Source organism: Mesocricetus auratus, unplaced genomic scaffold, assembly GCF_017639785.1.
Source record: "Mesocricetus auratus isolate SY011 unplaced genomic scaffold, BCM_Maur_2.0 Super-Scaffold_100007, whole genome shotgun sequence".
NCBI classification, from domain to species: Eukaryota; Metazoa; Chordata; class Mammalia; order Rodentia; family Cricetidae; genus Mesocricetus; species Mesocricetus auratus.
The window spans coordinates 28,586,002-28,613,936 of NW_024429191.1; the positions used below are offsets into that span (position 1 = coordinate 28,586,002).

The window sequence follows — 27,935 nt, forward strand, 5'->3', positions numbered from 1 at the left end:
TTACACAAGTCAGTGGCATAGGTTTTATATCGTCCTTCAGAGAGGGGGGTGGAGCTTTGTTGAAGTGGCTCAAGTCCAACTCCAGGGTTTCCTGATTGATCTGTTACCATGGTGGCCTAATCCAGTGTCAACAATGTTCCCTGGCACTGACCATTCTGTTTTCCCTCCTCAAGAGCCTCTGCTCAGATGTTGGCATCTATTGCTGGGCAATGTTGACTTTCAGATCCAGGGAGTCCAGGGTTCAATGGTTGCAGACACTAGTAACCCCACACCCTGTGCTGTCTGTCCTGCTGATTTTCTTTCTCTCACCCAATGGGCAGTGTAGGCGGACATGTGTTGTTGTCACTCAATACCATTTTCCTTATTTTGAGACAGACACTGTCACTGGCTCGAACTTCACCAGTTAGGCAAGGCTGGCTGGCAAGTGAGCTCCAGGGAGCAATGGGTTATTTCCCTGGCAACTCATGGAAATTTCCACTGTGATGGTGACCATTATGCTTAGAAGGTAAATTTACTGTGTTTGTAAAAACAACATTGTTTTTAGCTTGCATAAGCCACGAGGAAGTGGCTCATACTTTGAATGTACCCTGTCAGCTGGCCCGAGATGGACCACTTCCTGACACAGTTGGTTTGGGGGAGGAAATAATGGGGGAACAGGCACCAAAGTCTGAAACAGAAACAAGCTTTATTCTAGCAAAAGAAAGAGAGAAAAAAATCACCGAGGGGCATAAAAATTTTATCAGCTTGCTGAGACCATAGCCAGAGACTGGGCTTCCAAACTGTGACAATGGGGGCTTGTTTGGGGCCTCTTTTTATAAAAGTAAAACCAATCACCAGGTGTGATTGAGAGAGTTTTTACAACCTTGTGGTCAGGCTTAGAGTCACATTACATTTTAGGTTTTACAACTTTTGGTTATAGGATGTTTGCGAATGCGTGCGACTGACATAGCCGCTTTTTGTTGTCCCTGAAAGAAAGCAAGGCAGAGTAGAATCACACAGGAGGACAGTCAAAAATGAAGGGAATGCAATGCACAGGGTCCCATAGAGGCAATAGTTAGAAGCTAACGTTGTCTGCTGAAGCTTGGAGGCAGGAGGCAAGTGTTAAAATTTCCTCTCTACACAGTGGATGCCAGGGTGTCTGCCCTTACGGCAGAAAGGGGTTGTTAAAGGTTAACAGTGACTGTCAGTTTCTTTCTTTTATTCAAAATGTGCTTGGGCTTACAATTTTATATTTCTATGTTTCTTTACCCTTCATTTCTATATTCCTATTTCTGGACCCTTCAACGCACACTGTGCACCCCCACACACACAGAGGGAGAGAAAGAGGGACAGAGACAGAGAGACACACACACAGAGAAAGAGGGACAGAGATAGAGAGACAGAACAAGAGAGAAAGAGAGACAGAGACAGAGAGAGAAAGAGAGACGGAGAGTGGCCAGGCATGTGCAGATAGAACCCAGGAGCTCTGAAATAAGCACTGCCTGAGGGGCCTCAGCACAAGCTCTACAAACAGAGGTCTCCATATTGCCCAGAGGCTTGGACAATGTGATCCCTTGTTATGTAACAGTTTTCTCTGAGAGTGAAACATTCCATCTTGCAGGGACATGTAGCATGCATTCTTCCTGTCAGCTGCCTGGATCCCATTGCCACTTTAGACCCCAAAGAACATACAAGACACTGTATTAATTATGAAACTGTTGGCCTTTTGCTATTGTTTCTCATTGGCCAGCTCTGACTTAATTATTGACCCATAATTACTAATATATATTTCTATAAGGACTTATCTTTCAAAGGACACCGTCCTTTCTTCCTGGGAGATCACATGGTGACAACTCCCTTTACTCAGTTTCCCAGAATCCTCTGAGACTCCTAGCCCCAACTATTTAGCTTCCCTATTGGCCAACTGTGCTTTATTCATCAACATATACACAGAAGGACTTCCCCCATCAGGGAAGCTCTTTAGACAGAGAGATACACAACTCAAAATATCTCCAGGAAGTCCCTGAAACTGACTAGATTTGCTAGGTCCTTCCCTGCCAGAGTAAGCAGTAAAAGCTGATGGTCCCTCTCCAACGAATAAAGACGAGCTGCAAGAAAACTCTGAGAGCAGAACAGCTGCCTGGAAGAAGTGGAAACCAACCAAGCTGCCTGGAGGAAGGTTAGACCAGAGTCACTTGGAAAGGGCACTCTCCAGCCTGCTGAGTTGCTCCATGTTTCCCAGCTTTTGAGAGCTGTTACTTATGTAGGGGTGGGCTTTGGACATGCAGCTGTCTGAGTGATTCCTGCTCCTTTAAGTAAACCCTCACACATATTCCAGTAAGTAGCCCCAAGAAAACTCATTGGCTTACCAAGTTGCATTTTGGTGGTATCTGTGAAAGGAAATATATTGGCTCAGGACCCCCAAGACCAAGTTCTCAGCACAAAGGAAATTTGTTTGCCCCAGAGGGACAAAGGGCAGGAATAAGAGACAAAGACAGGAGATAAAGGATGAGGGGGAAGGGGAAGGGAACAAGGGAAAGGGGACAGGGGTATTTGTCCTGGAGGGACAAAGGACTGCCTCAGGATAGAGGGGAGACAGATGTGGGACATAGGCAAAAGGAGGTTTATAAAGGTAAAAGGACCTTGGTGTACCTCTCAGAGACCTCTTAGATTGGAGGTGAGCAGATTGGGTTTACAGCAGACTCTGTTTCCACATGTGACCTTGACCCTCTCTTTCCTTTCAGGTGTCACTGTGATATCAAGGCTCTAAGGGAATACATTTTCCAGTACCCTGCTATCCGCGGACAAAGGTGGCTACTCTCCTGTCTCCCCTCCTCATCTCAGGATACATTGGCATGGAAATATGAGCCAGGACTGCAGGTTTGATATAGTCAGCTGCTCTACCCCAGTTCCTCAACTCCTAGAATTGTGTTGTGACTCCCACAGTGAAACCAAGGAGGAGATTATGGTTAGGGCTTAGACAGGGCATCACTAAGAATGTGACAGGATGTGTGTATGGTAGGGAGAAGGGACAGCTGTGTCTCCAGACAATTAGAGACAGAGCCTGTAGACATGAGCCCCTCTCCAACAGTCTCTGCTCACCCAGCCATTCTAACCTGTCAATGAAATAAATAAACACTAACCTCTGGGGGCTAAAATGGCATGGCCTGAGTAGGCAGAAGTTTATTGTTGTCATCAGTGGGTAGTGTCATGTACTTGTAATATACTTTCCTGTAAGTAGGACAAACGACTCCAATCCTCAAAGATAGACTCCCAAGGCCAACATCTCAGCATGAAGGATATATATTTGTCCCAGAGAGACAAAGGGCAGGGAATAAGAGGCAGAGACAGAAGATAGATGACGAAGGAGAAGAGAAGGGGAACAAGAAAGGAGGAAGGGGAGGGGGAGGGGGAATTTGTCATGGAGGGGGACAAAGGATAGCTTTTGGATAGAGAGGAGATAGATGTGGGCCATACTCACATGGCAGTTTATATAGGTACAGTTGGAAACTCTGGGTTAGGGAGAGGTGTTTAATTTTAATTGGACATGTTAGGTGAGCCAGTGGGGGCCTTTGATTGCTGGATTTCAATACTTTGATAGCTAGATCTTGGTAGCTTCGAGAGGAGGAAGTGGCAAAATAAGGAACTAGACCTTGGTGTCTAGCTTTAGGGATGTAACCTAATGGTTTTTGGCAAGGCAGAGGGAGTGGACGAGAAGGACAAGTCCTTCCAGAGACGTTTACACCATGCTGGATAGAATCCCTTCCAAGGCCATGCCAGCCATTGAAAATTTCCTTCTGCAGAATCGCTCCAACAGCTTTCCACTGTGATCAGAAGAACTGAGACACACAGAAATAGATTATAGGCCAAGCTAGTGTTTGGCACTGGTGTTTCACACACCAAGGCAGGGGTGGATACATCAGGGATGTGGGACGGCACATCTGTCCACACGCTTATGTTCATCTTCAAGGCACACAGTGTAGGTATTGGAGCTTCTGCAGCAGGGCACAGAGGCAGGTGAGTACCCTTCAGGAGCAGGCTGTTCTGTAGACAATGCTATAAAGGAAAATGAGAAAGAGAATAAGTTATCAATTCTTGCTCTCTTGTGTGTGTCGATGGTTGAGCTGAATGTAGAAAAGTGTTTAGTAGAGGCTGGAAAGAGGGTAGAGGGACAGAGACTGTTTGGATAACAGGTACCTAAAGAGGTGGATGGAAGACATAAAGTCTAGGTTACAGAGCACACTAGTGACTAGTTTTAAATAATCTTTTACAAATTTTATGAAATAGGCAAAATGGACGAGCCCAAACACACCAATGACAAAGTGCCAATATTATAGTGGTAACAAAAGAATCCTGATCTGGATAGTTCATGTGATGACTAGTGTTAATTGTTAACTTGACAAAATCTAGAGTTTCCTGAGACAGCCAACTCTGAGCATCCCTGCTGGGGGTTACCTTGATTATGTCAATTGTGGATTGTAGGAGATGCTGGATTGTATCAAGTGAAGGAAGGATCTGGACATTAGCACACATGCACTCAGTGCTCTCTGCAGTCTCCAGTTGTGGATATGACATGTCCAGTTGCTTCCAGAACCAGCATGACTTCCCTGCCATGGACTGGACTGTACCTCTGAACTATGACCTGGAATAAACCTGTTCTCCACTGTTGCTTTTGTCACGATATCTTAGCTTCAGGAGGACAAACCAAGATAGTATACATGGTATGCATGTATCAAAATGTCATATTTAATTGGACATGTTAGTTAGGTGAATGCAAAAGCTTAAAAAATGATTAAGGATATGGAAGTATAAGTACCTAGATTTGGTCATTTAGTGTTACATGTCTATGTCAAGTTGTCACACTGTACCACATGAAAATACAACTCTCTCTCTCTCTCTCTCTCTCTCTCTCTATATATATATATATATATATATATATATATACATACACACACAAATTTCTTTAGATATACATATCTTTATATACACACATATGTGAAGGCTGGAATAAAAAGAAATAGGGTAATCATGGGGATTGGGAAGGTGAATTTTACATGGCAACCTGGCCAGGTTTTACTATCCAGATGTACTCACCATTAGGTAGAGGTGACCTGAAGTCTTTTAGACAATACTAAATTTCAAGTGAGGGCATACGTTGGACAAACTCCCATATTGTTTATTATATCAGCCAAGACAATGAGGAAGATCCAACATCACCAAAGAAGAGACAGTTCTTACTACAGGCTGTTTGGAGACAAGCTGCAACATCGATTCCTCCATGTATGTCCAAGTTTTCAGAAAGAGAGTAAGATAGTGCTACATTAGTGTTACGTTTGGAATCTGAAATATGTTCCAAAGGCTCCTATATTTAATGCTGTGGATCCTGAGTCTGGGGACTGTTTGTAGTTCTTGAGGACCAGGACTCTGAATTGCTGCCTCCTGTCCTCTAGTTCTCTCTGCTTCTTCTCTGCTGTCTTACAGACAGCCTTCTGATCTGATGGACCCCACTGCTTCTGCCACCTGTCACCTCTGGAATGATGGCCTGCAATTCACTGTCACTCTGAGACAAAGCAGACTGTAATTCACTGTCACTCTGAGACAAAGCAGGCTTTCCTCCCTTATGTTGTGTTTGTCAGATATTTGTGTCACCACACACAGAATTAACTAATGTCAATAAGATGTGCACATTGACAGAGTTGTAAGAGGACACAGGCCTTGATCTACTGCATCTGGTTTTCTAGAGAACCCAATACTGAACTTTTCTGCTCATGGAATGTGATGCACGCATCTCTTCCCTTCTGGTGGGAAAGCTGTAACCATGGGAATTACATAGGGGCTTTAAGCAAGAGTAACTTTAGGTATCTGCCTGAATTTCTTTTATGTTGTGGCAAAATAACCTAGCCAAAGCAATGTAAGGCAGAAAGGGTTTCTTTTAGCTCACAGTTGAAGGTTATACTGAACTCTGGTAGGGAAATCACAGCCATAGGGGCCTGAGAGAGCTGGTCCAGTTGCAAATATAGGAAGTTGAAAGGGGTGAAAAGCGTTCATGTTCCACTATCCTTACCCACTTCATGCAGTCCAGAATCTTCTTTCTTGGGAGGAGGGTCCCGCCTCACATTAAGGTGGTTCTTCCACAGTACATCCAGGCTGGCTGAAGGCATCGCAGGTCCACTTGGCACCACTCGGCTCAGACAGGCCAAAGAAACCAACAGGGCAACCTGGGTCCTCACAGGTCAGCCTGGCTGAAGGCGCCGGGCTTGTACATGCCATTATGACAAGCAAATGTATTGTGGAGAAATGGGAGAGAAAGGGAAGCAGAAGGGTTCAAGCGCTGTGGAGAAAGGCAAGACTGAAGAAGTGAAGGCAGTGAAAAACAGGCTGACATGGGTGGCCTGATTGTCACCCAGGGCCACAGTGACATCAGGGACCAGGCCACTGCCTAAGGCCATGTCTGTGTTCCTACCATAGCCAGAGTCTGTGTTGACATTCATGACCCATATGGCTACCAAAGTCCTTATGGATGTCCAGGGTCTAGGCCTCAACCTGTGGAACGGTGACCACATTGGTGTCTGTGTGGCTTGCATTGCCACACAGAGCCATGGTGTCACCAGTGCTGCCTAAGGCCATTTCTTCCAGCAGCCAGCGTCTGAGTTGATGTCTGTGTCTCCTGTTACCACTGCGGGCTGTGCAGCTGCTCAGGGTCTGGTCTGCCATCTGAGACCATGTTGGTGTCCAAGGGCCATGCAGCCACCTGGAAAATGCTGATATGGGTGGCCTGTTCTGCCACTGGGGCCATGGTGACATATGGGCTCAAGCTGCTGCCTAAGGTCATATATGGATCTATGTTCCTGCTGTAGCTGGAGTCTGTGTCGATGTCAATGGTCCATGTTATCACAGGGGGTCATAGGAACCATGCATGTTGAAATCCAAGGGACTTGTTGAGCTGGTCCCTCCTGTCACTGGCCCTGACACTAGTTTGACACTGCAGCAGGAGTGCTTGTACCACGTCTCGTGGAAGATCTGGCTTCTGCACTGAGGAGAGATGGCCCCCACCTCATACCATGGGCATGGGAGAGCTATCACTGATGACACAGGCCTAGGAGAGCTGGCTCCATACCTCTCCTAAGGGGTATGCTCCAGAATCCCCAATTGAGGAGCTCAGCTACCACCCAGACCCAGATCCTGGGCCTTGGGTTAGCCCACCCTTACATCTACAACATCTATGATCTGCTAGAGCATGTGAAGGGACTGGTCCTGCAAAACAATATCCACAGGTTCTCCAAGACATAGGGAACGGCAGGATAACCAAGAGGAGATTCTGTGAGCCTCCGGTGATGATGGTGGGCCAGGGGCCTTGAACCAGAACCAATTACTCATTACAGTGAGCATGTTAGGTGGGGCTGATTTGACAAAAGGATATACTGTGTGACACAACACATATCCCAAATGCCACTATGTCAAATGAAGAGGTGTTAGAGATATGGGAAAGAGGGAGAGGGAAGCAGTTTTATTTGTTTGTTTTTAATTAATCTGGAGGGTTTCTTTTGGGGGGGGCTGCTGTAGAAGTGAGGGGCAAATACAGAGGGAATGCGAAGTGATATGAATTGGAGTACATCATGTGAAATTCCCAAAGAAAAAATAAAGAATTTTGTTTAAAAAACATGGTTCTTCCTTGATAATGAAATATAACAAAATAAAATAATCAAGATAATCTCTCATAGGGTTCTCATGCCCATCGAACATTCTGACATACTATCCAAAAGTCCATAATGGTCAACAGAGTAGTGGAAAAAAACAATTGTCAACAGCTCCACATTCTGGCCCAGTTCAAATGAGAGCAAGTACCAATAGTACCCTTGGGAGATTAGAGAAAAACATTCAAGCAGATATTTTCTTTTTTCTAATGAGTGAAATTACAAGGGGAGACAGTTTATAATTAAAGTTTGGGTTGCAAATCACATAGTGTGAATTTCCAATTCACTCACATTGGCTAGGGAAGTATATGAAATACATATCTTCATTTGTGTGGACCAAGAGGATCTACAGATGTGTTTACTCTTCTGCTTTTCCCTAGCAACTCCTGGTTGGAGTGTGACTAATGGTCACAGTCCTTACCTGTTGTGTGCCTCCTGTGAGGGCTCACACCTCCTGATGAAGTGTGTTTGTCTGCACAGAGTTGTGTAGGAGAAGGCTAGCAGCTGGCTCCAGGCCGGTCAACCCCCTCTTGAGCCAGACTAAGGTCTGCCTCAAGGCCTGGAGACTGCTGACATCATGATGGCCTGAGCTAATGAGAGAGAGAGAGAGAGAGAGAGAGAGAGAGAGAGAGAGAGAGAGAGAGAGAGAGAGAGAGAGAGAGAGAGACTAAGAAGTATTCTAGCTTGGCAGAAGGGGTATAAATGGCCTGCCCGTACCCTCGATAAAGAAGTTGGTTTTTGCTTTTACCCTGGCTTCTGGATCTCCTGCCACATTCCCAAAGAGGCTACCCACCCACTTGAATTCATCCCCTCCAACAGTGTTGGGCACTCGATACCGTCAAAGCAATGTGACAAGCAGACCAGGCTGTGAGAATGCAGAAGTGTGTGAAGACTTTCACAGGGGTAAAAGGTCCAGGATTCATTTGACCACAAAAATCACAAATCAAATCCATATTTATCATGGATATTATACAAATGATTTTAATGGAAATGAGTTTTCCTCACACATTTGCAAAGTGTTGAAGCTTCTCCTACTACTACAGCACACTTGAGCCCAGGCTCAGGATGAGGAAAAGGACACTCTCTGGCGCTCCACAAACAAGGTGTGTTACTCGGGAGTAGGTTATGATTCAGTGTCCAAAGCAAGGCCAGACCTAAACATTGAGTGGAGCTTGTGCCTTGTTTCCCATCATTCCCAGTAATCAGGAGCCTTAGATATAAATGGTCCCACCTTCTTTTCCAAAAGGTCTTCCCTATTAAGAAGAGCTATGGCATCATTTGCTGCAGTTTCAAGAAAGAGATTCTGCAGATAGTAAGTCTTTCTGTAGTAAAACCTAGCAGCAAATGGTCCACCAGTAACTGAGGAAATGAGTTCAATATAATTCAGTAGTTTTTTCCCTAAGGATACATCGTTGCCTTCTGCAAACAAATTTGGAAAGCGAAGGCGTACCTTGAGTTCATCCGTGGACATACCAAAATCTTGAGCAATGTTTTCCAATGAGGCATCATCCAGCCCAAAGTAAGACCTGTAGAGATTGAATGTTTCATTCAGATCCTCTAAGTCATCCCTAATCTTACCAACCAATGGAATGATGGCCAATGCTCCAGCCTTCAGAGCCTCTAGGAAGACTTTCTGTTTCAGGAAATCTCTCTTGAGGTTAATGGTGTCCTCAGTAACACTGTTTAAGGACAGCATGAAGACGTGGCGCTTGTGGGCTGGGAGCTCACCCAATAGGGTGGTCTGCAGCTTTGGGAAGTCATAGTCAGACATGTCAAAGTTGGAGACCAAGAAGACTGGAGGCTCACTGGAGAGGGCTTCCTTGAGTTGCTTTGAGCAGTCACCTCGGATTTTCATCAGGACATTCTCCTTATTGAAGGCCTTAGGTTTACTTTTCTTTTCATTATATATGTCATTATCTATCTTGGTTCGAACAAAGTAGAAATTCATCTTCATCATTTTGATGGCTTCCGCTAGTTTTGCATCATTTTCTTTGAAGCGTGAAGCTGAGATGATAATAAAGAAGTCATACTCAGCAAACTTCATTTCCTTTAGATAGTTTTCTGGTGGGAAGGAAGTGGACCCAATGCCAGGCAGGTCCCATATTGTCACCTGAGGAAGCTTTGGGTGTGGGTATGGCACTCTCTCCATTGTTGTCTCTGTCACCCCAGTAGGGGCTGCACCATCTTCTTCCTGCCCCATCCCCATCAGGGCATTGATGAAGGTGGACTTTCCTGTCCCTGTCTCCCCTGTCACAGCAATGTTCAGGGGAGCATTCTCGATGTCTCTCAGTGCAGTGTGGATTACGGAAAATGCATCCTGGAGGTTATTTTCCTGAATGTGGGTTTTAATCAAAATGATGGTTTCCTCAGAGAGGATTTGGCTTTCCCTCTTAAAATTCTTAAAGAATGCATCAATGCTGGAGGCCCAAGCCATGTCTCTGTATGTTGGAAACTGAAGGAATATAGAGGAGAGAAATTATAATCATTAACTAAAGCAGGGCATAGCTTTGGAGTTTGCTGGTGCAGTAAAGCAGGGCCCCAACCCTGTCCCACATCAGATCAAGCATTGTCATTCTGGACTTCTCTTGGTTGCTATTTCTGCTGCTGACCTGGATATGAAGAGGCCACTTGCTCACACTTCACTTCCTGCTAGGAATTTCCTTGTATCTCTTGGTCTAATTCAGACTCCACTTATCCTGTGAAGTTAGCCATTGAAGCCTTTATTATCCCTCTGAAGTCACCTTTAAATTCCTTTAAATTAATTTTCATTAAAATGACATCTATACATGTTGTCAACCCCCAAAATACATTAAAAAAACAGTAAGACTTTTCTTGGTAGGGTCCTCAACCTTATGTGAACCCATTACTGAATTGCCTGTAGGTTCCCAAGGCCTCTTGTCTCTTTGCATGGTTATTCTGTATGAGGAAAGGAGACTGGACAAGGGATGGAAAAGTCTGAAGTGAAAAGAGATGTCCAACTAACTGTAATTTCCCTCTCTTCTCTTAGCGGTGGTAGGACATGACCTCCATTTCAGGCAGACTCATAAGTGAGTGACCCTGCTTCCTGGACTTTACATGCTCAGTTGTGTATGGTCCAATGTTGTGTTCTCTAGAGTGATTAGGTCAGAATTCAAGACAATATAAGAATCAGAGCTTCCACACCAGGCACTGAGAGGGACATCCTGTGAGAATTCTGACAAGCATCTTGTATTATGCTGACTTGGTTTTTAAGGTCAAAACATTTCTCAAAATCACAATGGCTCACATAGCCAGAAAGCACCAGGACAAACAGTTAAAACTATAAAAAACCACTATATTGCGAATCTTATTATTTCATATTTACGTAAATTATATTACATATGTATAATATATACATTTTATTTTTATCAATTTTATTTAAATTAGAAACAATCTTATCTAATGTATCAATCTCAGTTTCCTCTCCCTCCCATAACCCCCCTACTGAAACCCCCCATCCTACCCCCCATCTACGCCTCAGGGAGGGTGTTGTCTTCCATGAGGGATCATCAAAGTCTGTCAAGTCATTTGGGGCAGGGACTAGACCCTCCCCTTTGTATCTAGGCTGAAAGAGTATCCCTCCATGAGGAATGGGTTTGTGCACTGTGGATAAATACTGGTTTCACTGCCAGAGGCGCTATAGACTGCCAAGACCTCCTAGCTGACACTCATGTTCAGGGGGCCTGGTTCAGTCCTTATGCATACACTTGGAATGATGTAATGGCACTTGGTTGATAATGTCTCCCCTTTTAGTCATACAGTAACAGAAACTTTATGTCAGGAATGGGAAACTTCTCTTGAGTTGCTGGTGAGGGAATCCCAAAATACTATCAAAACAGCACAGGCTACTGCTGTTTCCCTTGCTTGACCCCCAGAAGTTGAAGGCCCCTTTTCTGACGACAGCACACACTTCAGGTACAGGACTCAGAGAAATCCAGCTGCACGAATGCCAACGTCTCCTCCCCGAGGGCTAGTCTAGCTTTCATAACACCAGAGGGTGCCGTGCAGGTTGCCAAGGGAGGAAAGCATTCAATGATCCTACCCAGCTGTGGCACCTGTGAGCCACAATGATGATCCCCATGCTGAGATAACTAGAGGTGCAATGGCGGCATTTATGTTTTGGTGGGAACACACAGCCGTCTAATCAGACTTCAGGCTGGCTGAACAAGAAGAAAATCACACCTGGTTAATGAAAAGCTAGCCAACCACCTGTTACCAGTGAGGTCATAGATCTTAGAGGAGAACCCACTGTGGCCACTTTCCTATCCTAAATACTCACCTTTATACTCACAGATAGGTTGAGCTGTCACTCACCAACAAAGATGCTGCTTTTCAAAGCAGAGATTACTTTAGAAAGACACAACTAGTCAAAGAGCAGAGAACAACTGACCTGTGGTGCACAGATGATACACTGTAACTCAAGATTTACACCCAAGACCCAGGAAAAATGCAAAAAAGTGTGCAGAAAGGCTACAAGAGTGAAAAGACAGCAAAGTCTGCAATATTGGGTCTTCTGCATGTGACCTGATGATAAATCCATGAAACTTCAACATTGTAGCCATTTAAACAGGATCTGAGCAAGGATACCACCAGTTGACATGCCAAAGTGGATGTCGGAAATTGCATGTGTTGTCACACTTAGATGAAGAGTCACAAGTGATCAAAAGCTGCAGATAGGGAGAAGTAGACTTATGCAGAGATGAGTCTGTCTGTATATCCATAGATGCATGTATCCATCCATCCATCCATCCATCCATCCATCCATCCATCCACCCATCCATCACCTATCATCCATCTGTATACATACATATGTATATATATATGCTATACAAAATGCAGCAGGTTGTTTTGATGTATTTATTTGTTTGAAGGTATGTCACAGTAATAAATTATTAGAGGCCATACATTTAAAGGGAATAGGAGGTATGGAAGGGACTGTAGGGAGGAGAAGGGGGTAAGGATGTAATTATATTTTAATGAAAGAAAGGACCTTTGGTTCATGACAGGCATTTATATTAAACAAAATTCAAAATTCAGAAAAAGAAAGAGGGAGGGAGGGAGAGAGAGAGAGAGAGCGAGAGAGAAGAAGGAAGGAAGAGAGGAAAGAAGGAAGAGAGGAAGGAAGGAAGGCAGTCTATTTTTAGATCCAAGGGCAATCATGGGAACACCATACTGCACAGAATGTCATTCACAGTGTCTGCCTAAGAACATCACACTGATGTACCTAAGCCAGCCAGTGCTACATTGTAGGATATTGTCTCCAAAACTCTGGATAGAGCCTCATGACGACTTGATTACTTAATAGGGTGCTGGCAGCGGGTCAGCCTTCCGGTCCACCCACTATCCACTCCATGAGGTGAATCCCTGTTCCTCAGAGACTTCAGACCCCCAACCTGAAGTGACTGCTATGCATCTTGCCCACCCAGTGTCTGGCCTGTCAGAGTTGCCAGCTGTCAACCCACCTACTCACCCAGGGAGGTCAGCATTCACACTTTTGAGTCTTAGACATCCATGTTCACCTGACATCTGCTGACCACCCCATGCATGAGAACCTTTGAGACCACCCAACTGCTTCCTATTATAAAATAATTTAGGCCGTAAATATGTACAAAAGAAAATCAGTCAGTGTTCTAAGCAAATTCGAACATAAAATCTTGGTTATGTAAAAAACAACACAGTGAGTTTCTTCTAAATCCCTGAGTAATGGCCTTCATGGGAATGACTTAGATAGAGTTCCAGAGAAAGTATTTAAGTGGTTGTTGTAAATGTGTTTAAAAAACGTGGGCTTACCATTCCAAATAGAGAGATGCTCTCTCAGCCTGGACACATGGGGAAGGGCCTAGGTCCTTCCCTGCATGAAATGACAGACTTTGGAGATCCCCCCAAGGAGGGCCTCGCCCTCCTTGGGGAATGATGTGGGGATTGGGTGGGGGCTGGGAGGGCTGCTGGAGGGACAAGGGAGGTGGGGTGGGAGAGAGCTGGGATTGACATTCTAAGCATTCATGTTTCTAATTTAAATAAAAATATATATTGAGTAAAAAATGTGGGCTCAAACGCTCAGCTAGGTGAAAGGTAGGAGTCAGCACAGGGTATGAAAATAAAAATCAATCAAGAGAAATACTGAGGAAAGTCTTGACTTAAATGAGGTTAGAGACTAAAAATTCTTAGTGGAAAGATACCAACAGAGAGGATCTTATGGAGGAGAGAATATCAGGGTTGAAACATTGTAGGGGACTTGGATGACTTTTCAAGGAAAAACATAAAAATTGAAAACCTATGAACATTGCACGTGTGACCTGTGGAACACCATGAAAATATGGCCTTAGAAGGAGAACTCCATTCCAACAGCATAGAAAAGGTTCTCAACCAATGGTAGCATAAAATTCCACAAATTTAGAGACAGAAAAGCACATCCATGTAGATACATGAGGCTTGGAGGACACCAGATACACAGGGCTGAAAAAGGAACTGCTGGAGTCATATTATAGCTAAAACCCTGCATATATACAGAGCCAAGTGTTCTGCAAATGCAAGAAAAAAGCATCAAGAACTATAAATGTGGCCATCAGAGTAACAACTGACTGAGAGCAGCAGAATTTTTGAAAGCACCATGCTCAGCCTGATCTGCCAGAGTTTGTGGTTGTTTCTGATCTGGGCTTTTATCTCCATGGGCAAATGAGGAGCTTACAGCATACACTCCAAGAGCATCTGGGTAACCAGCCTGCTGTCTGTCTCCAAGCTTGACTGCTTCAGAAGACTGGCACAGCCCTCAGCACTCATGTGGAAGGAAGGGCTGTTGCTTGTCTGCTTTGGGATGCTCTGTGTCACAGAAGATGGCCACAGAAGGAGGCTACTGTGAACGCTCCCTGATTAAATCTCCCCAGTTTCTCCTGCTCCAGTGTCAGCAGCCCACTCTCAGTGTTATCACCCGTGTAGGGTTATTGGCCAAGCTGAACTTAGAAACTGTTCACTTACCTGAGCAGTGGCGAGCTTGATCTGTTGGCAATGCCACCTGTAGGAAAGCTCTCCTCTTCAGAAAGCTCTTTACAAACCAGCGAGGGCAGTGATCATGGAATGATCTAAATCTGGAGCTCACTGATCTAAATCTGGAGCTCACACTCAGGATGTTCAGGAAGAAAGCAGGTGAGGTGTGGAGTTCTGGTGTCCTCAGAAGAACTGCGTAAAGAAAGGAGGAGCACTCGGGATGCACTGATCTTCTCCAAGTTACTTTAGCATCCCTGGCCACACGGAGTCTTTGCTTTGTACACTTTTCTGGCTGTATATGAGCTCAATTTATGCAAACCACCTTGTGGTCAGAGTTGGTTTCAGTTTCCATTCCTAGAAATGAAACAGTGAAACAATGGGGAGATTCTTCAGAGAATTTGCAGATGGGTCAAGCTGTTTGAGGTTGGTTTTACTAATTCTGTGGTGTGACCACTGAAGTACAAAAAATTGAAATTAATAAAAGTTCCTGAAAAGGGAACTTCTAATGACTGGGAATGCTGTGCCTGGCACCTGAAACCCTCTCTCAGAGAAGGGGAGGTCACCCTCTGCCACTTGGGTCAAAATTCCTATGCCTGCTAATTGCTGGACCTAAGGTTGTAAAGATCCCATGGTCCAGGGGCTAACTGACAGACCCTGTGACCCTGTGACCTTGCAATCCCCTGCCCTGTCTTATCTTATTCAAATGAATGTATGTTGCTTAAAATATGTAGTTACTGCTTTACTCTGTACTTTGTATGACCTTAAGTAACCATGGAAACTCTGAAATTTGTGACCTTCAACCTTATGGTATACCCCTTTAAAAGCTTCTCTTTTTGGCTGGTTGGAATCTCATTTCCCCACCATGGAGTGAGATTCAAGTTGGCCAACTTGAACAATAAAAATAAATCTTTGCTTTTGCATTGGAGGTGTCTGCTCCTCGGGTTGGTATCTGGGCTTCCATGAACCTGGCACAACACTATGAGAGCACAGTTCATGGTAGAACCTGGGTTTGACCCTATGGCTTCCCCACTGGGGACTGCTAACTCAGGTGATGGCAAGTAGCCCTGGGCATGCTATCCTTCTGTTGTGTGTCTTGGCTTGTTTTTAGATTTATCAATCTGACTTAAGTTTTGGTTTTAATAAAGTTGAGGCTTTGAAATAAAAGACTCAGGCCAGGAACAGACAATAGAAAATTCTCTAGGTAAGACACTGGTAATAATTAGCCAATGGATTATAAGGGGAAAAAACTCACAAAGTTATAAGTTTTGGGAGGTACATTATCTTATATTCCTGCCTAGGTGTGAGCAAAGATTAATCTTGTAACAGTATCCTGCAGATGCTTCACCATCCAAGCAAGCATGTGTCTCATACAAAAGTAGATCATAGCTGTGAGCCTGTTTAATCTGTGACCCATTACTTTGTAGGAACACCTTAGGCTGTGAATTGTGCAACCGTTAACCTTTTTTTTTCTTATTTACATTAGAAACAAGCTTTTTCACATGTCAACTCCAGCTCCCTCTCTCCTCCTCCCCTGCCCTCCCCACCAGGCCAGCTGTTCCCCCCATCTTCCTATCCCCCACCCAATCTACAAGCTTTTTTTTTTTTTGTTTTCTTAAGAGTAGTCTAGCTGCACCAGGAAGTGGTCTGTCAGGGGCCAACTCACAGGGTACATTAAAGATAGACGAGATAGGAGCTACTTCCTCATGGGTTATATAAGCTAAAAAGGACTTTGTTTTTACATGCCTAACACAGTAAATTCATCCTCTAAACATAATGTTCAGCATAACATTTCCAAACCGGTGAGTCCTAGCTGTTAGATGGCTTCAGACCCTCACAGCGGCCTTGTCCACTGAGACCTTGACCAGTGTGATTGTTCTGTATTCACTTGCTTGTTTGCTGTGATCTCAGCTGCTGGCAGTCTTCATACAAGAAAACACAGGAGCAACGAAGAACGGATGGTCAGAACCCTAATCCTGAATCACGTGTGTCAGTGTAGAAGCGTGTCTGACCCAGGCGATGGTGGAGAATGGGATTTCCTAGCACCCTGGAGTCAGTTGAACAGTGAACTTCTACTGGAAGCAGAAACTGGGTGTCCTGGCCATGTCAGGGAAGGCCCAACAACTGTGTGATATTCCCAAGAAAGATTGGAGGCAGATTTTCCCAATGCAAGGTGATGTAGTGAGCATGGGGGAGGGGTTATGTTGCTCTCAGAGGTGGAGGACAGCTCTGCAGTCATAGCCATTTCCTCATCCAGAGGACTTCAGTGCTCCCTGGGTATTCATAAGAAGAGCGAAACAGCAGAGTGGAGCCTGGGCCTCATTCAGCCTGAGCTGTTACCACTGTGTTTCAGGGTTCAGTTCATGCTTTGGGAGACTGGCAGGCTGTTCCTGTGTCCTGCTTTCCTTATGTGGTGGCAGCATCAGGTGTCTGGGAAGACAGCAGTTAGGGGAGACATGCAGAGATCTGTATCTCAGTGAGTCCAGCTTCCCAGCTCAGCCAGTAGTGCAAAGGCAACATCTCCCCTTATCTCAGAGTCAGTGTTTGTTTCCCCTTTATGCCCTTGGGCAGAGGCCCTCCTTGGTAGGGCAGAATATAATGAACAGGACATCAGGAAACCAAGTTTGTTATGCAGGAAGGACTATTTGAATGGACACAGTATTAGACACAGAAGACAAGCAGAGTCCACTCATTCTGTTCCTGAAGCTGTGGTTTGTTAAATCAGTGGGAGTTATAGCCCTGAGTTGTATCTCTTCAATGTGCCCAGGCCTGTGTGTTACCTGCACACAGTTAATGGTTTAGGATCAGTGTGTGTGAGTCATCTCCTTGTGGAAGGAAATGGGATGGCTGTGCATTTAAAATATCCTTTAAAAAGATATTTTGTAACTAATCCATGTCCTGTTCCCTTCAGCCTCTGTTCTAAAAATTCATCAGGTGTGGATCTGTCTTGCACACAGTTGAGGTCTGGCTTGTCATTCTCCTTTGTGTGCTACTGTTCTTAGAGTCTCTGAAACTTCTCAGGGATGTGGGAGTCACCACAGAAGATCCATAGTGAGGAGGAGTCCTCAAAGCACTGGAAATTCTTCTCTCATGTCTTGGATTTTTATTTTTATTTTTGGCCCATTATTTGGTGTTCTCACAAATGGATATTTCTGTGCTGTGGATTTTTGTTTTCATTCATAAAACACAAAGTAAAGGCTGTCTGCTTATAACTAATGAGGTAACATGAAGAATGAAGAAATCACAAACCATCTGAGGAGTAGCACCAAATAATGGATCACAATTTTTTTAAAAGTGTGAGAATCTAAGACATGAAAGACTCACCGGTTTGGAAATGTGATGCTGAACATTATGTTTAGAGGATGAATTTACTGTGTTAGGCATGTAAAAACAAAGTCCTTTTTAGCTTGTATAACCCATGAGGAAGTAGCTTCTACCTTGCCTACCTTTAATGTACCCTGTGAGTTGGCCCCAGACAGACCTCTTACTGGTGTAGTTAGACTGCTCTTTAGAATAAAAAGCTAACCATTGAACATTTCACAGCCTAAGGTATTCCTACAAGGTACTTGGTCACAGATTAAACAGACTAATGCCTTGATCTGCTTTTTTTGAAATGCTTGTTTGCTTGCATGATAAAGTATCTGCAGGATGTCTGTTAAAAGATTAAACTTTGCAAACACCCTGGCAGGCATACAAGTTAATGAGGCTCCCCAAAATTATAACTTGGTGGATTTTTTTCCACTTGCAATCCATTGGCTAACTATAGCCAGGGTGTTGCCTAGAGATCACTCTCTGATTTGGTACTGGTTTATTTAAAAGCTTTAATTAAAAGCCTCAAATTTATTAAAACCAAAAGTTAAGTCAGACTGGTAAATCTATAAAGAAGTCAAGACACTGCAGAAGGACCCCATGCGTGCCCAGGGCACAGATGTAGCAAGGCCAACTTCAAACGGCTTTACATATCTGCAATATCCTCTAAAGAACTTCCCCATTGTTTCATGCAAACCTGCCATTTCTAGGAATAGAAACTGAAACCAACTCTAGTTGTAAGTTGGTTTGTATAAATTGAGCTCATATCCAGCAAGAAGTGTAAACAGCAAGGGCATTGGGTGACCAGGGATGATAAAGTAACTTGGAGAATATCAGGCTGTCCATCCCTAGTGTTCCTCATTTCTTTACGCAGTTCTTCCTGGGACACCAGCACTCGACGGGTCATCTCTTTTCTTCCTGAACATCCTGAGTGTGAGCTCCAGGTTTAGATCATTCCACAATCACTGCCCTCACTGGTTTGCAAAGAGCTTTCTTAAGAGGAGAGCTTTCTAGATCAGTACTCATCCGGAGTATACACACGGACTTTGGACTCCCATCCAACAATGTGAGACGCACTCTCACCCTGAACTCTTGGGGGAGGGTCTAGGCCCTGCCCTAGATGAAATGACAGACTGTGGACACCCCCATGGAGGGCCTCACCCTCCCTGGGGAAATGAGGGGATAATGGAGGGGTTAGGGGGAGGGCACGGAAGGAGGGGAGGGAAAGGGAGAGGGACCTGGAACTGACTTGTGAAGCAACCTTGTTTCTAATCTAAATTTAAACTTAAAAATAAAATAAAATAAAAAAGAGGAGAGCTTTCCCACAGGTGGCATTGGCAACAGATCAAGCTCGCCACTGCTCAGGTAAGTGAACAGTTTCTAAGTTCAGCTTGGCCAATAACCCTACACGGGTGATAACACTGAGAGTGGGCTGCTGACACTGGAGCAGGAGAAACTGGGGAGATTTAATCAGGGAGCCTTCACAGTAGCATCCTTCTGTGGCCATCTTCTGTGACACAGAGCATCCCAAAGCAGACAAGCAACAGCCCTTCCTTCCACATGAGTGCTGAGGGCTGTGCCAGTCTTCTGAAGCAGTCAAGCTTGGAGATGGACAGCAGGCTGGTTACCCAGATGCTCTTGGAGTGTATGCTGTAAGCTCCTCATTTGCCCATGGAGATAAAAGCCCAGATCAGAAACAACCACAGTCTTTGGCAGATCAGGTTGGTCACTGAGGCTTTTTTTTTTATATAATAGCAAGCAGTTGAGTTGTCTTTCAAGGCTCTGATGCATGGGGTGGTCAGCACAAGTCAGGTGAATGTGGAAGACTCAAAAGTGTGAATGCTGACCTCCCTGGGTGAGTAGGTGGGTTCACAGCTGGAAAACCAACAGGCCAGACACTGAGTGGGGAAGATGCATAGCAGTCACTGCAGGTTGGGGGTCTGAAGTCTCTGAGGAACAGGGATTCACATCATGGAGTGGATAGTGGATGGACAGGAAGGTTCAAAGGCTACCAGCACCTCATGATGTAGGCAGGTAGTCCTGGAGGCTCTATCCAGTGTTTTGGAGACAATATCTTACAATGTAGCACTGGCTGGCTTAGGTATATCAGCATAATGTTCTTAGGCAGACAATGTGAATGACATTCTGTGCAGTATGGTCTTTCCCATGATTGCCCTTGAATCTAAAAGTAGACTGCCTTCCTTTCTTCCTTCCTTTCTTCCTTGCTTCCTTCCTTCCTTCCTCCCTCCCTCCCTCCCTCCCTCCCTCCCTTCCTTCCTTCCTTCCTTCCTTCATCTCTCTCTTTAATTCCTTTTCTGAATTTTGAATTTTATGTAATTTAAATGCTTGCCATGAACCAAGGGTCCTCTTGTTTATTAAAATACAAGTGCATCATTACCCCTTCTCCTCCCTAAAGTCCCTTCCATACCCCTTATTGCCTTTCAAATTTATGGCCTCTAATAATTCATTAGTGTGACATATCTTCAAACAAATACATATGTAAGCACAACCTGAAGCATTTAGTATATCTCTTATACATAGATATAAAGATAGATGATAGACAGGCAAACAGACGGTCATATAGATAGACAGACAGACTTATCTGAGGGTAAGACCACTTCTGCCTCTCCACAGCATTTTATCACTTGTGACGCTTCATCTAAGTGTGACAACACATGCAATTTCTAACATCCACTTTGGCATGTCAACTGGTGGTATCCTTGCTCAGATCTTGTTTAAATGGCTACAATCATGAGGTTTTATGGATCTATCATAACTTCACATGCGTTAGACTCAATCTTGCAGACTTGGAAATGTCAAGACTTTGCAGTCTTGTGACTCTTGTCTTTCAGCACCCTCCTCTGCAGTGTTTCCTGGGTCTTGGGTGTAAGGCTTGAGTTACAATGTATCCACTGGGCACCATAGATCTGTTGTTCTCTGCTCTTTGACTAGTTGTGTCTTTCTAAAGTGATCTCTGCTATGAAAAGCAGCATATTTCATGGTGAGTGACAGCTCCACGTACCTGTGGGTATAAAGATGAGTATTTAGAAAGCACTTAGGAATATACTGGGATAGGAAAGTGGCCATAGTGGGTTCTCCTCTGAGATCTATGACCTCACTGGTAGCAACACGTGGTTGGCTAGGTTTTCATTTACCAGGAATGATTTTTCTCCTTGTTCAACAAGCCTGAAGTCCGATTAGACGGCTGTGGGTTACCACCAAAACATAAATGCCACCATTACACCTGTAGAGTTACCTCAATGTGGGGATTATCATTGTGGCTCACAGCTGGATAAGATCATTGAATGCTTTCCTCCCTTGACAACCTGCACAGCACCCTCTGGTATTGTGAAAGGTATACTTTGGCTCACATGCAGCTGGATTTGTCTGAGTCCTGTACCTGAAATGTGTGCTGTCTTCAGCAAAAGGGCCTTCACCTTCTGGGGATCAAGCAAGGGCAGTAGCAGTAACCTTCACTGTTTTTGGAGTATCCTAGACTCCCCTTACCAGCAACTCAAGAGGAATTTCCCATTCCTGACAAAAAGTATTTATATATATTAGGTAAATATGAAATAAAACTATTCCCAATGTGTTCTTTTTCTATACTTTTAACTCTATCTCCAAGTTAACCGTGGTGTTTCCTAGAGTTTAGAAATGTTGATTTTGAGAAATGTTTGGCCTTAAAAATCTAGTCAGTATTATACAGGACACACGTCAAAATTTCCCAGTATGTCCCTGTCAGTGCCGGGGTGAACACTCAACTGTTTTATTGTCTTGATTTCCAAACTAATCACCCCCAAGGAACATAGCACATAGACATACACAACTGAACATGTAACCTCCAGTAAGCAGGGTCTATCACGTAGGAGTCGGCCTACCATGGAAGCCATGTCCTGACCTTCCTATGAGACTAAAGAGAAATTGCAGTTCTTGAACATCTCTTTTCAACTAGGCCTTTTCCAAACCATGTCCAGTGTCATTTCCTCATTACAGAATAATCATGTAAGAGATCAAAGCCTTTGAGGCGCTACAGGCAATTCAGTAATGGGTTCAAATAAGGTTGAAGCCCATACTGGAAGTTTTGCTTCTTTTGTGTCCTTTTAGAATTGATACCATTTGGGGTGTCATTTTAATGAAAATAAATGAATTTAAAGGAGGTTTCAAAGAGATGATAAGGGCTATAGTGGGTAACTTCACAGAATAAATGGAGTCTGAATTATACCGAGGGTTTCAAGGAAATTTCTAGCCGGAAGTGAAGTTTGAGCAAGAGGCCTCTTCATATTCAGGTCAGCAGTGGAAGCAGCAACCAAGAGAAGCCAAGAAAGGCAATGCTGGATCTGATGTGGGACAGATCTGGGGGCCTGCTTTACTGCAACAGCAGGCTCCAAAGCTGTGCCCTGATTTTAGTTAATGATTATGATTTCTCTCTTCTCTGTTCCATTCAGCTTCTACTCTACGGAGACATGGCTTGGGCCTCCAGCATTGATGCATTCTTTAAGAACTTTAAGAGGGAAAGCCAAATCATCTCTGACGAAACCATCACCTTGATTTCATCCCACATTCAGGAAAATAACCTCCAGGATGTCCCCCCATTTTTTGGAGAGAAATGGTTCTTTTTAGCTCACAGTTTCAGAGAGGTTACATTTCATCATAGTTGGGAGGCATGGCTTTGGGACATGAGACCACTCTATCACATTGCATTAACAATTCAGAAGCAGAATGAGGACAGGAAATGGGACCAACTTCAAAGCTTGTCTCCAGTGACTTACTCTCCCCAGTAATTCTCTACCTCCTAATAATTCCATAACTTTTCCAATCAATGCCACCAGCTAGGTACCATGCACTTAAACACTTCACCCTATAGGAGGTAGTTCACCTTCAAGCCACATATTTCATGCTTGACCCACAAAGGTTCTTGGCTATCTTCATCACAGCATGCACTTTCTGTAATCCACAAAGTACTGAGAGACATTGAGATCCCCCCCTTGAACACTGCTGTGACAGGAGAGACAGGGATAGGGAAGTCCACCTTCATCAATGCCCTGAGGGACCTGGGGCAGGAAGAAGAACGTGCAGCCCCTACTGGGGTGACAGAGACAACCATGGAGAGAGTGCCATACCTACACCCAAAGCTTCCTCAGGTGACAATATGGGACCTGCCTGGCATTGGGTCCACTTTCTTCCCACCAGAAAACTACCTACAGGCAATGAAGTTTGCTGAGTATGACTTCTTTGTTATCACCTCGGCTTCATGCTTCAAAGAAAATAATGCAAAACTAGCGAAAGCCATCGAAAAGATGAAGATGAATTTCTACTTTGTTGGAACCAAGATAGATAATGACATATATAATGAAAAGAAAAGTAAACCTAAGGCCTTCAATAAGGAGAATGTCCTGATGAAAATCCAAGATGACTGCTCAAGGCAACTCAAGGAAGCCCTCTCCAGTGAGCCTCCAGTCTTCTTGGTCTCCAACCTTGATATGTCTGACTATGACTTCCCAAACCTGCAAACAAAACTCCTAAGGGATCTGCCAGCCCACAAGTAACAAGTCTTCACACTGTCCTTAAACAGTGTTACTGAGACCACCATTAACCTCAAGAGAGATTCCCTGAAGCAGAAAGTCTTCCTAGAGGCTGTGCAGGCTGGAGCATTGGCCACCATTCCATTGGTTGGCATGATCAGGGATGAGTTAGAGGATCTGAATTAAACATCTAATCTCTACAAGTCTTACTTTGGACTGGATGATGCCTCATTGGAAAACATTGCTCAAGATCTTATCATATCTGTGAATGAACTCAAGGAGCACCTTTGGTTTCCCCATTTGTTTGAGGAAGGCAATAATGTGCCCTTGGAAGACAAACTATGGAAATGTATCAAGCACATTTCCTCGATTACTGGTGTGTCAGGGGCCTCTGCCACAATTCAGCCATGGCATTATCATGCCCTCCTCATAGAGAAGGGATGATTTTAGGTCACATTGCTGAAATACTACATCTTAAAGATAGGAAGCAAGTTCCGAGAAAACAGACTTGTGGCTTATCTGCCTAGTCACTAGGATGTAGGCTTGTACGATAGAGGGTAGAATGTGAAAGATGAAGTTAGAATCTGCAGTTAGGTTACCAGAGGACACAAGATGACCTACCCATCCCACTGAACTTCTCTCCGCCAGGATCATTGCAGTTGCACTACACACCCTATTCCTTTCCCTCCTCCCTTCCCCTATATAAATCCCTTTGGGATGAAATAAAGTTGTCGCTTTGATCAGAACCCTGTTTTGTCATTCTTCTTTGTATCTCCTGTTCTCCATCTTTCTCCTAGGTGTTCCCAGTCCCCACATTGAATGTTCTGTTCAGGCTGGCCAGATTGGATTTCTTTCCATGATGGAGGACATGAGATGCCCACCATCAAAACAAGGGAGGGGGGCCTTTAAAAAAGGGCCACAATTTTCAGTTTCCATGGTTACTTACACCATACAAGACCTGGAGCAAAACAATAAATATATGTTTTGGTCAGGATGCATCTGAATAAGATAAGATAAGGCTTGCAGAGTTGCTGAGGTCATGGGATCTGTCAGTTATCCCTTGGGCTAGAGAATCCTTTACAACTGGCAGAGGACCATTATGACCAACAATTAGCAAAGGAATGTTAACAGGAATGGTGGACAGCTGCCTGCCCTCCTCTGAGAGCAGGGGCTCAGGCATGACTGATTTATTGTTTCAGAACAAAGATTTGTGGATAACTGCTTTTGCTCAGTTTTTAGGAAAACTGATAATCACTTTACAGCCCATAGGCTGTTACAGTTTGAGCTAACACATCCTTTTATATTCTCCAAAATAGTAAAAATTAGTCCTATAAAAATGTTGTGCTAGTTTTTATTAAGAGTTATTCTAATAAAAGAACAACTTATGGTATAGATGGTAAGAAATATGTGGAGCAAACAACTCTGGCTTCAGCTCAGATAGTCCAGTTATTTGCTGTTACAATGGTTTTTCAACTTCTAGTAAATAATTCATTTAATTGTACACTGACAATCATTATGTTTTTAAAGTTCTTCAAATAATAAAGACAGTTCAATACATTAAAACTAACAATGATCAGGTTAAAATATTCAAATTCAAAATGCAATTGCCATGTTATGTGGGTAACACTAGAGCTCATTCAAACCTTCCCAGCCCACTGGCCAGGGGAAAAGAGTCAACAGATAAATCAACAACATTGTTCTCTTTGACTCTGGTGGAGAGAACTCTACAGTCTTGTCAGTTTTCATCATCAAAATAGCAAAAGTCTAGAACAGCAATTTGGTTTAACTAGAGAGAATGCTTGTCAAAATTGTCAAACAATGAATTGTGCCCACAATATTTATCTGCAACTTATTTAAAAATGAACCCTAGAGGCCTACATCCTAATCATTTATTACAAATGGATGATTACTCATGTTACAGAACTTGACAAGTTAAAATATGTACACATGGCAGTTGATAGGTATTCAGGTTTTTTGATGGCCACCACACAAAAAAGTCACCAAGCATGTGATAAGTCATTGTTTAAAATGTTTTGCCTACATGGGAGTTCCAAAAGTGATAAAGAACAGACAATAGGTCTGGATATTCTAATAAGGCATTCAGCTATTTTGTACTCAATAGAAAATTGACCACAACAGGTATTCCTTACAATCCTCAAGGAACAGTAGAACATGCTCATAGCTCCTTAAAAATGCAACTTCTAAAAACTAAAATAGTAATGTCACTAATCCCCACCTGGTAAGTTTTTAACATGTGAAAATGAAATGGCTTATTATATGTTGCCTACAAATTGGACAGGGTTACGAATATTAGCCACTCTTCTCCCAGATAGAGAGTTTATTCCAGGAAGTGAGCCCACAGATTATCTTATTCCTAGACATAAGAGAGCTATCTAATTCATCCTCCTGATAGTGGGACTTGGAGTATCTGAGGCCTTAGCCACAGGCTCCACGGGCATGGGAGTAACTAACTATTCAGACATACTCCACAATGAACCTAAGTCATGTGTTTTTATAGCTTGCAAAAATGGCTATAAAATCACCTTTGTCTCCACATGATGCATTAAATCATGCACTCTTCATTTAAATTTTTTAAAAATGGGGATGCCAGTGAACAATCTACTACAGACAGATTCTGGCATGATGGATTTGGGTGACTTTTGCTCTGTTCAGATAAAAACACCCATACACTAGACAGTGGAAAAGACCCAATTTGGGGTGGAGGGAATGTTTGTGTTTTCTTACAGGAAAAGAACAAAGCTTTGTGGCTGCCAGAATGTGGTGGGATGCATGGAGCGCAGAAAAAAACCAGACCTGAAACCATGGAAAGCTGTCCAAACCAATTCCAGTGAAACATGCTGAACCAGTGTTCCTGACTCTGCATAGCCTCCTTCCCGCCCAGTTTCTAAATTCCTTCAACCCATCCCCACCTCTGCAACCTCGCTCTCTTCCCTGTTACTAACTCTGCTTATATGATCGATCTCTAAGAACCATGGGCCTGTCAGGATGGCCTTACCACCCGCATCTACTCACACCGCCTAAATTCTGCCTCTATATTTTACATTTTAGTTAAATTGATTCCCAGCCTTAACTATTATTCTAAACAAGATGTGCTTTTGTGCCTGGGAGCCACCGGAGAAGGAACTAGGATTTCATTCCTTGAGCTCTCAAACAAAGAGGAATGTGTTTCTCTGTTAACAAAGCAGGGAGAGTCAAATAGTGTGTAGAAAGTCAGAGAGGGTCTAGAGAATAGGAAAAGAGAGAGAGAACAACAGGGGAGTTGGTATAACAATTAGATTTCTACTTCTCCCCGGCTATCCTTATTGTCCAACATTTTGGGCCTCCTTTTAGGCTTTATATTACTTATTTCTTTTGGCCCATGGGCCCTTAGGCGCCTGACAGACTTTAACTAAACAAAAAAAAATAGATAATCATGTTGCAAGGCCTATTCAGATCCACTATCAGAGACTGATAAGGAGAGTGGTCCTTATCAGAAAGTTGATAACAGTGATGACAAGTTCCCAGTCTCCATATAGCAAAAAGGAGACAAACTCCCCTGGGGCACATAATCCAAGGCCCCCCTATGCAACCCCAGCCAGGGAACTTGGCAGGACCCTTTACCCACAAAATAAATAACCACCCCTATTGATGGCTGACCAAGGATGGGTTCCCTTCTGATGCTTTCACCCCCTAAGTCAGGAGCTTTGATGGCTGGCAAAGTGATCCAATGACAGGTAAGGTGGAAGCCCCTCAGATCGATTCCTAAGAGAGGCTCCATCATCCTTGTGGTTTTTGGGTAACTTACACTCCGGCTGTGTCTATTTTTTGTTTAACCAGAAAGGGGGAGATGTCGGGGGCCTCTGCCAGAGTTCAGTCATAGCATTATCATGCCCTCCTCATAGAGAAGATCACATTGCTGAAATACCACCTCTTAAGATAGGAAGCAAGTTCTGAGGAAACACACTTGTGGCTTATCTGCCTAGTCACTAGGACGTAGGCTTGTACAATAGAGTGTAGAATGTGAAAGATGAAGTTAGAATCTGCAGTTAGGTTACCAGAGGACATCCCACTGACCTTTTCTCCACCAGTCTCGTTTCAGCTGCACTGTACCCCCATTCCTTCCCCTCCCCCTTCCCTTTGGGATGAAATAAAGTTGTGGACTTGATCAGAATCCTGTCTTGTGTTTCTTCTTCATATCTCCTGTTCCCCATCTTTCTCCTAGGTGCCCTAGGGTCCTCATGTTGAATGCCCCATGGTTCGGGGCACTGGTGGACCAGTTGCTACTTGTATTTACTACAGAAAGACTTACTATCTGCAGAATCTCTTTCTTGAAACTGCAGCAAATGATGCCATAACTCTTTTTAATAAGGAAGATCTTTTTGAAAAAAAGGTGGGAACATACATATCTAAGGCCCCCGGTTACTGGGAATGA

The 27,935-nt window shown here is 43.8% G+C and overlaps 1 protein-coding gene and 1 pseudogene across 1 annotated transcript; one reads left to right on the top strand and one right to left on the bottom strand.

Moving 5' to 3' along the window:
- Positions 1 to 62: 62 nt before the first annotated feature.
- On the top strand, positions 63 to 27,935 carry LOC121141309 (annotated as a pseudogene).
- On the bottom strand, positions 8,628 to 14,978 carry LOC121141308 (T-cell-specific guanine nucleotide triphosphate-binding protein 2-like). Its single transcript, XM_040748502.1, has 2 exons — positions 14,667 to 14,978; positions 8,628 to 10,125 (listed from the first exon to the last, which is right to left on the bottom strand). Exon 2 carries the CDS (start codon positions 10,105 to 10,107, stop codon positions 8,863 to 8,865), a length of 1,245 nt encoding a protein of 414 aa, XP_040604436.1. The 5' UTR covers positions 10,108 to 10,125; positions 14,667 to 14,978; the 3' UTR covers positions 8,628 to 8,862.

What these genes read in the sequence shown, in the direction of transcription:
- LOC121141308 (XM_040748502.1), bottom strand. Translation starts at nt 10,107, where the DNA reads ATGGCTTGGGCCTCCAGCATTGATGCATTCTTTAAGAATTTTAAGAGG.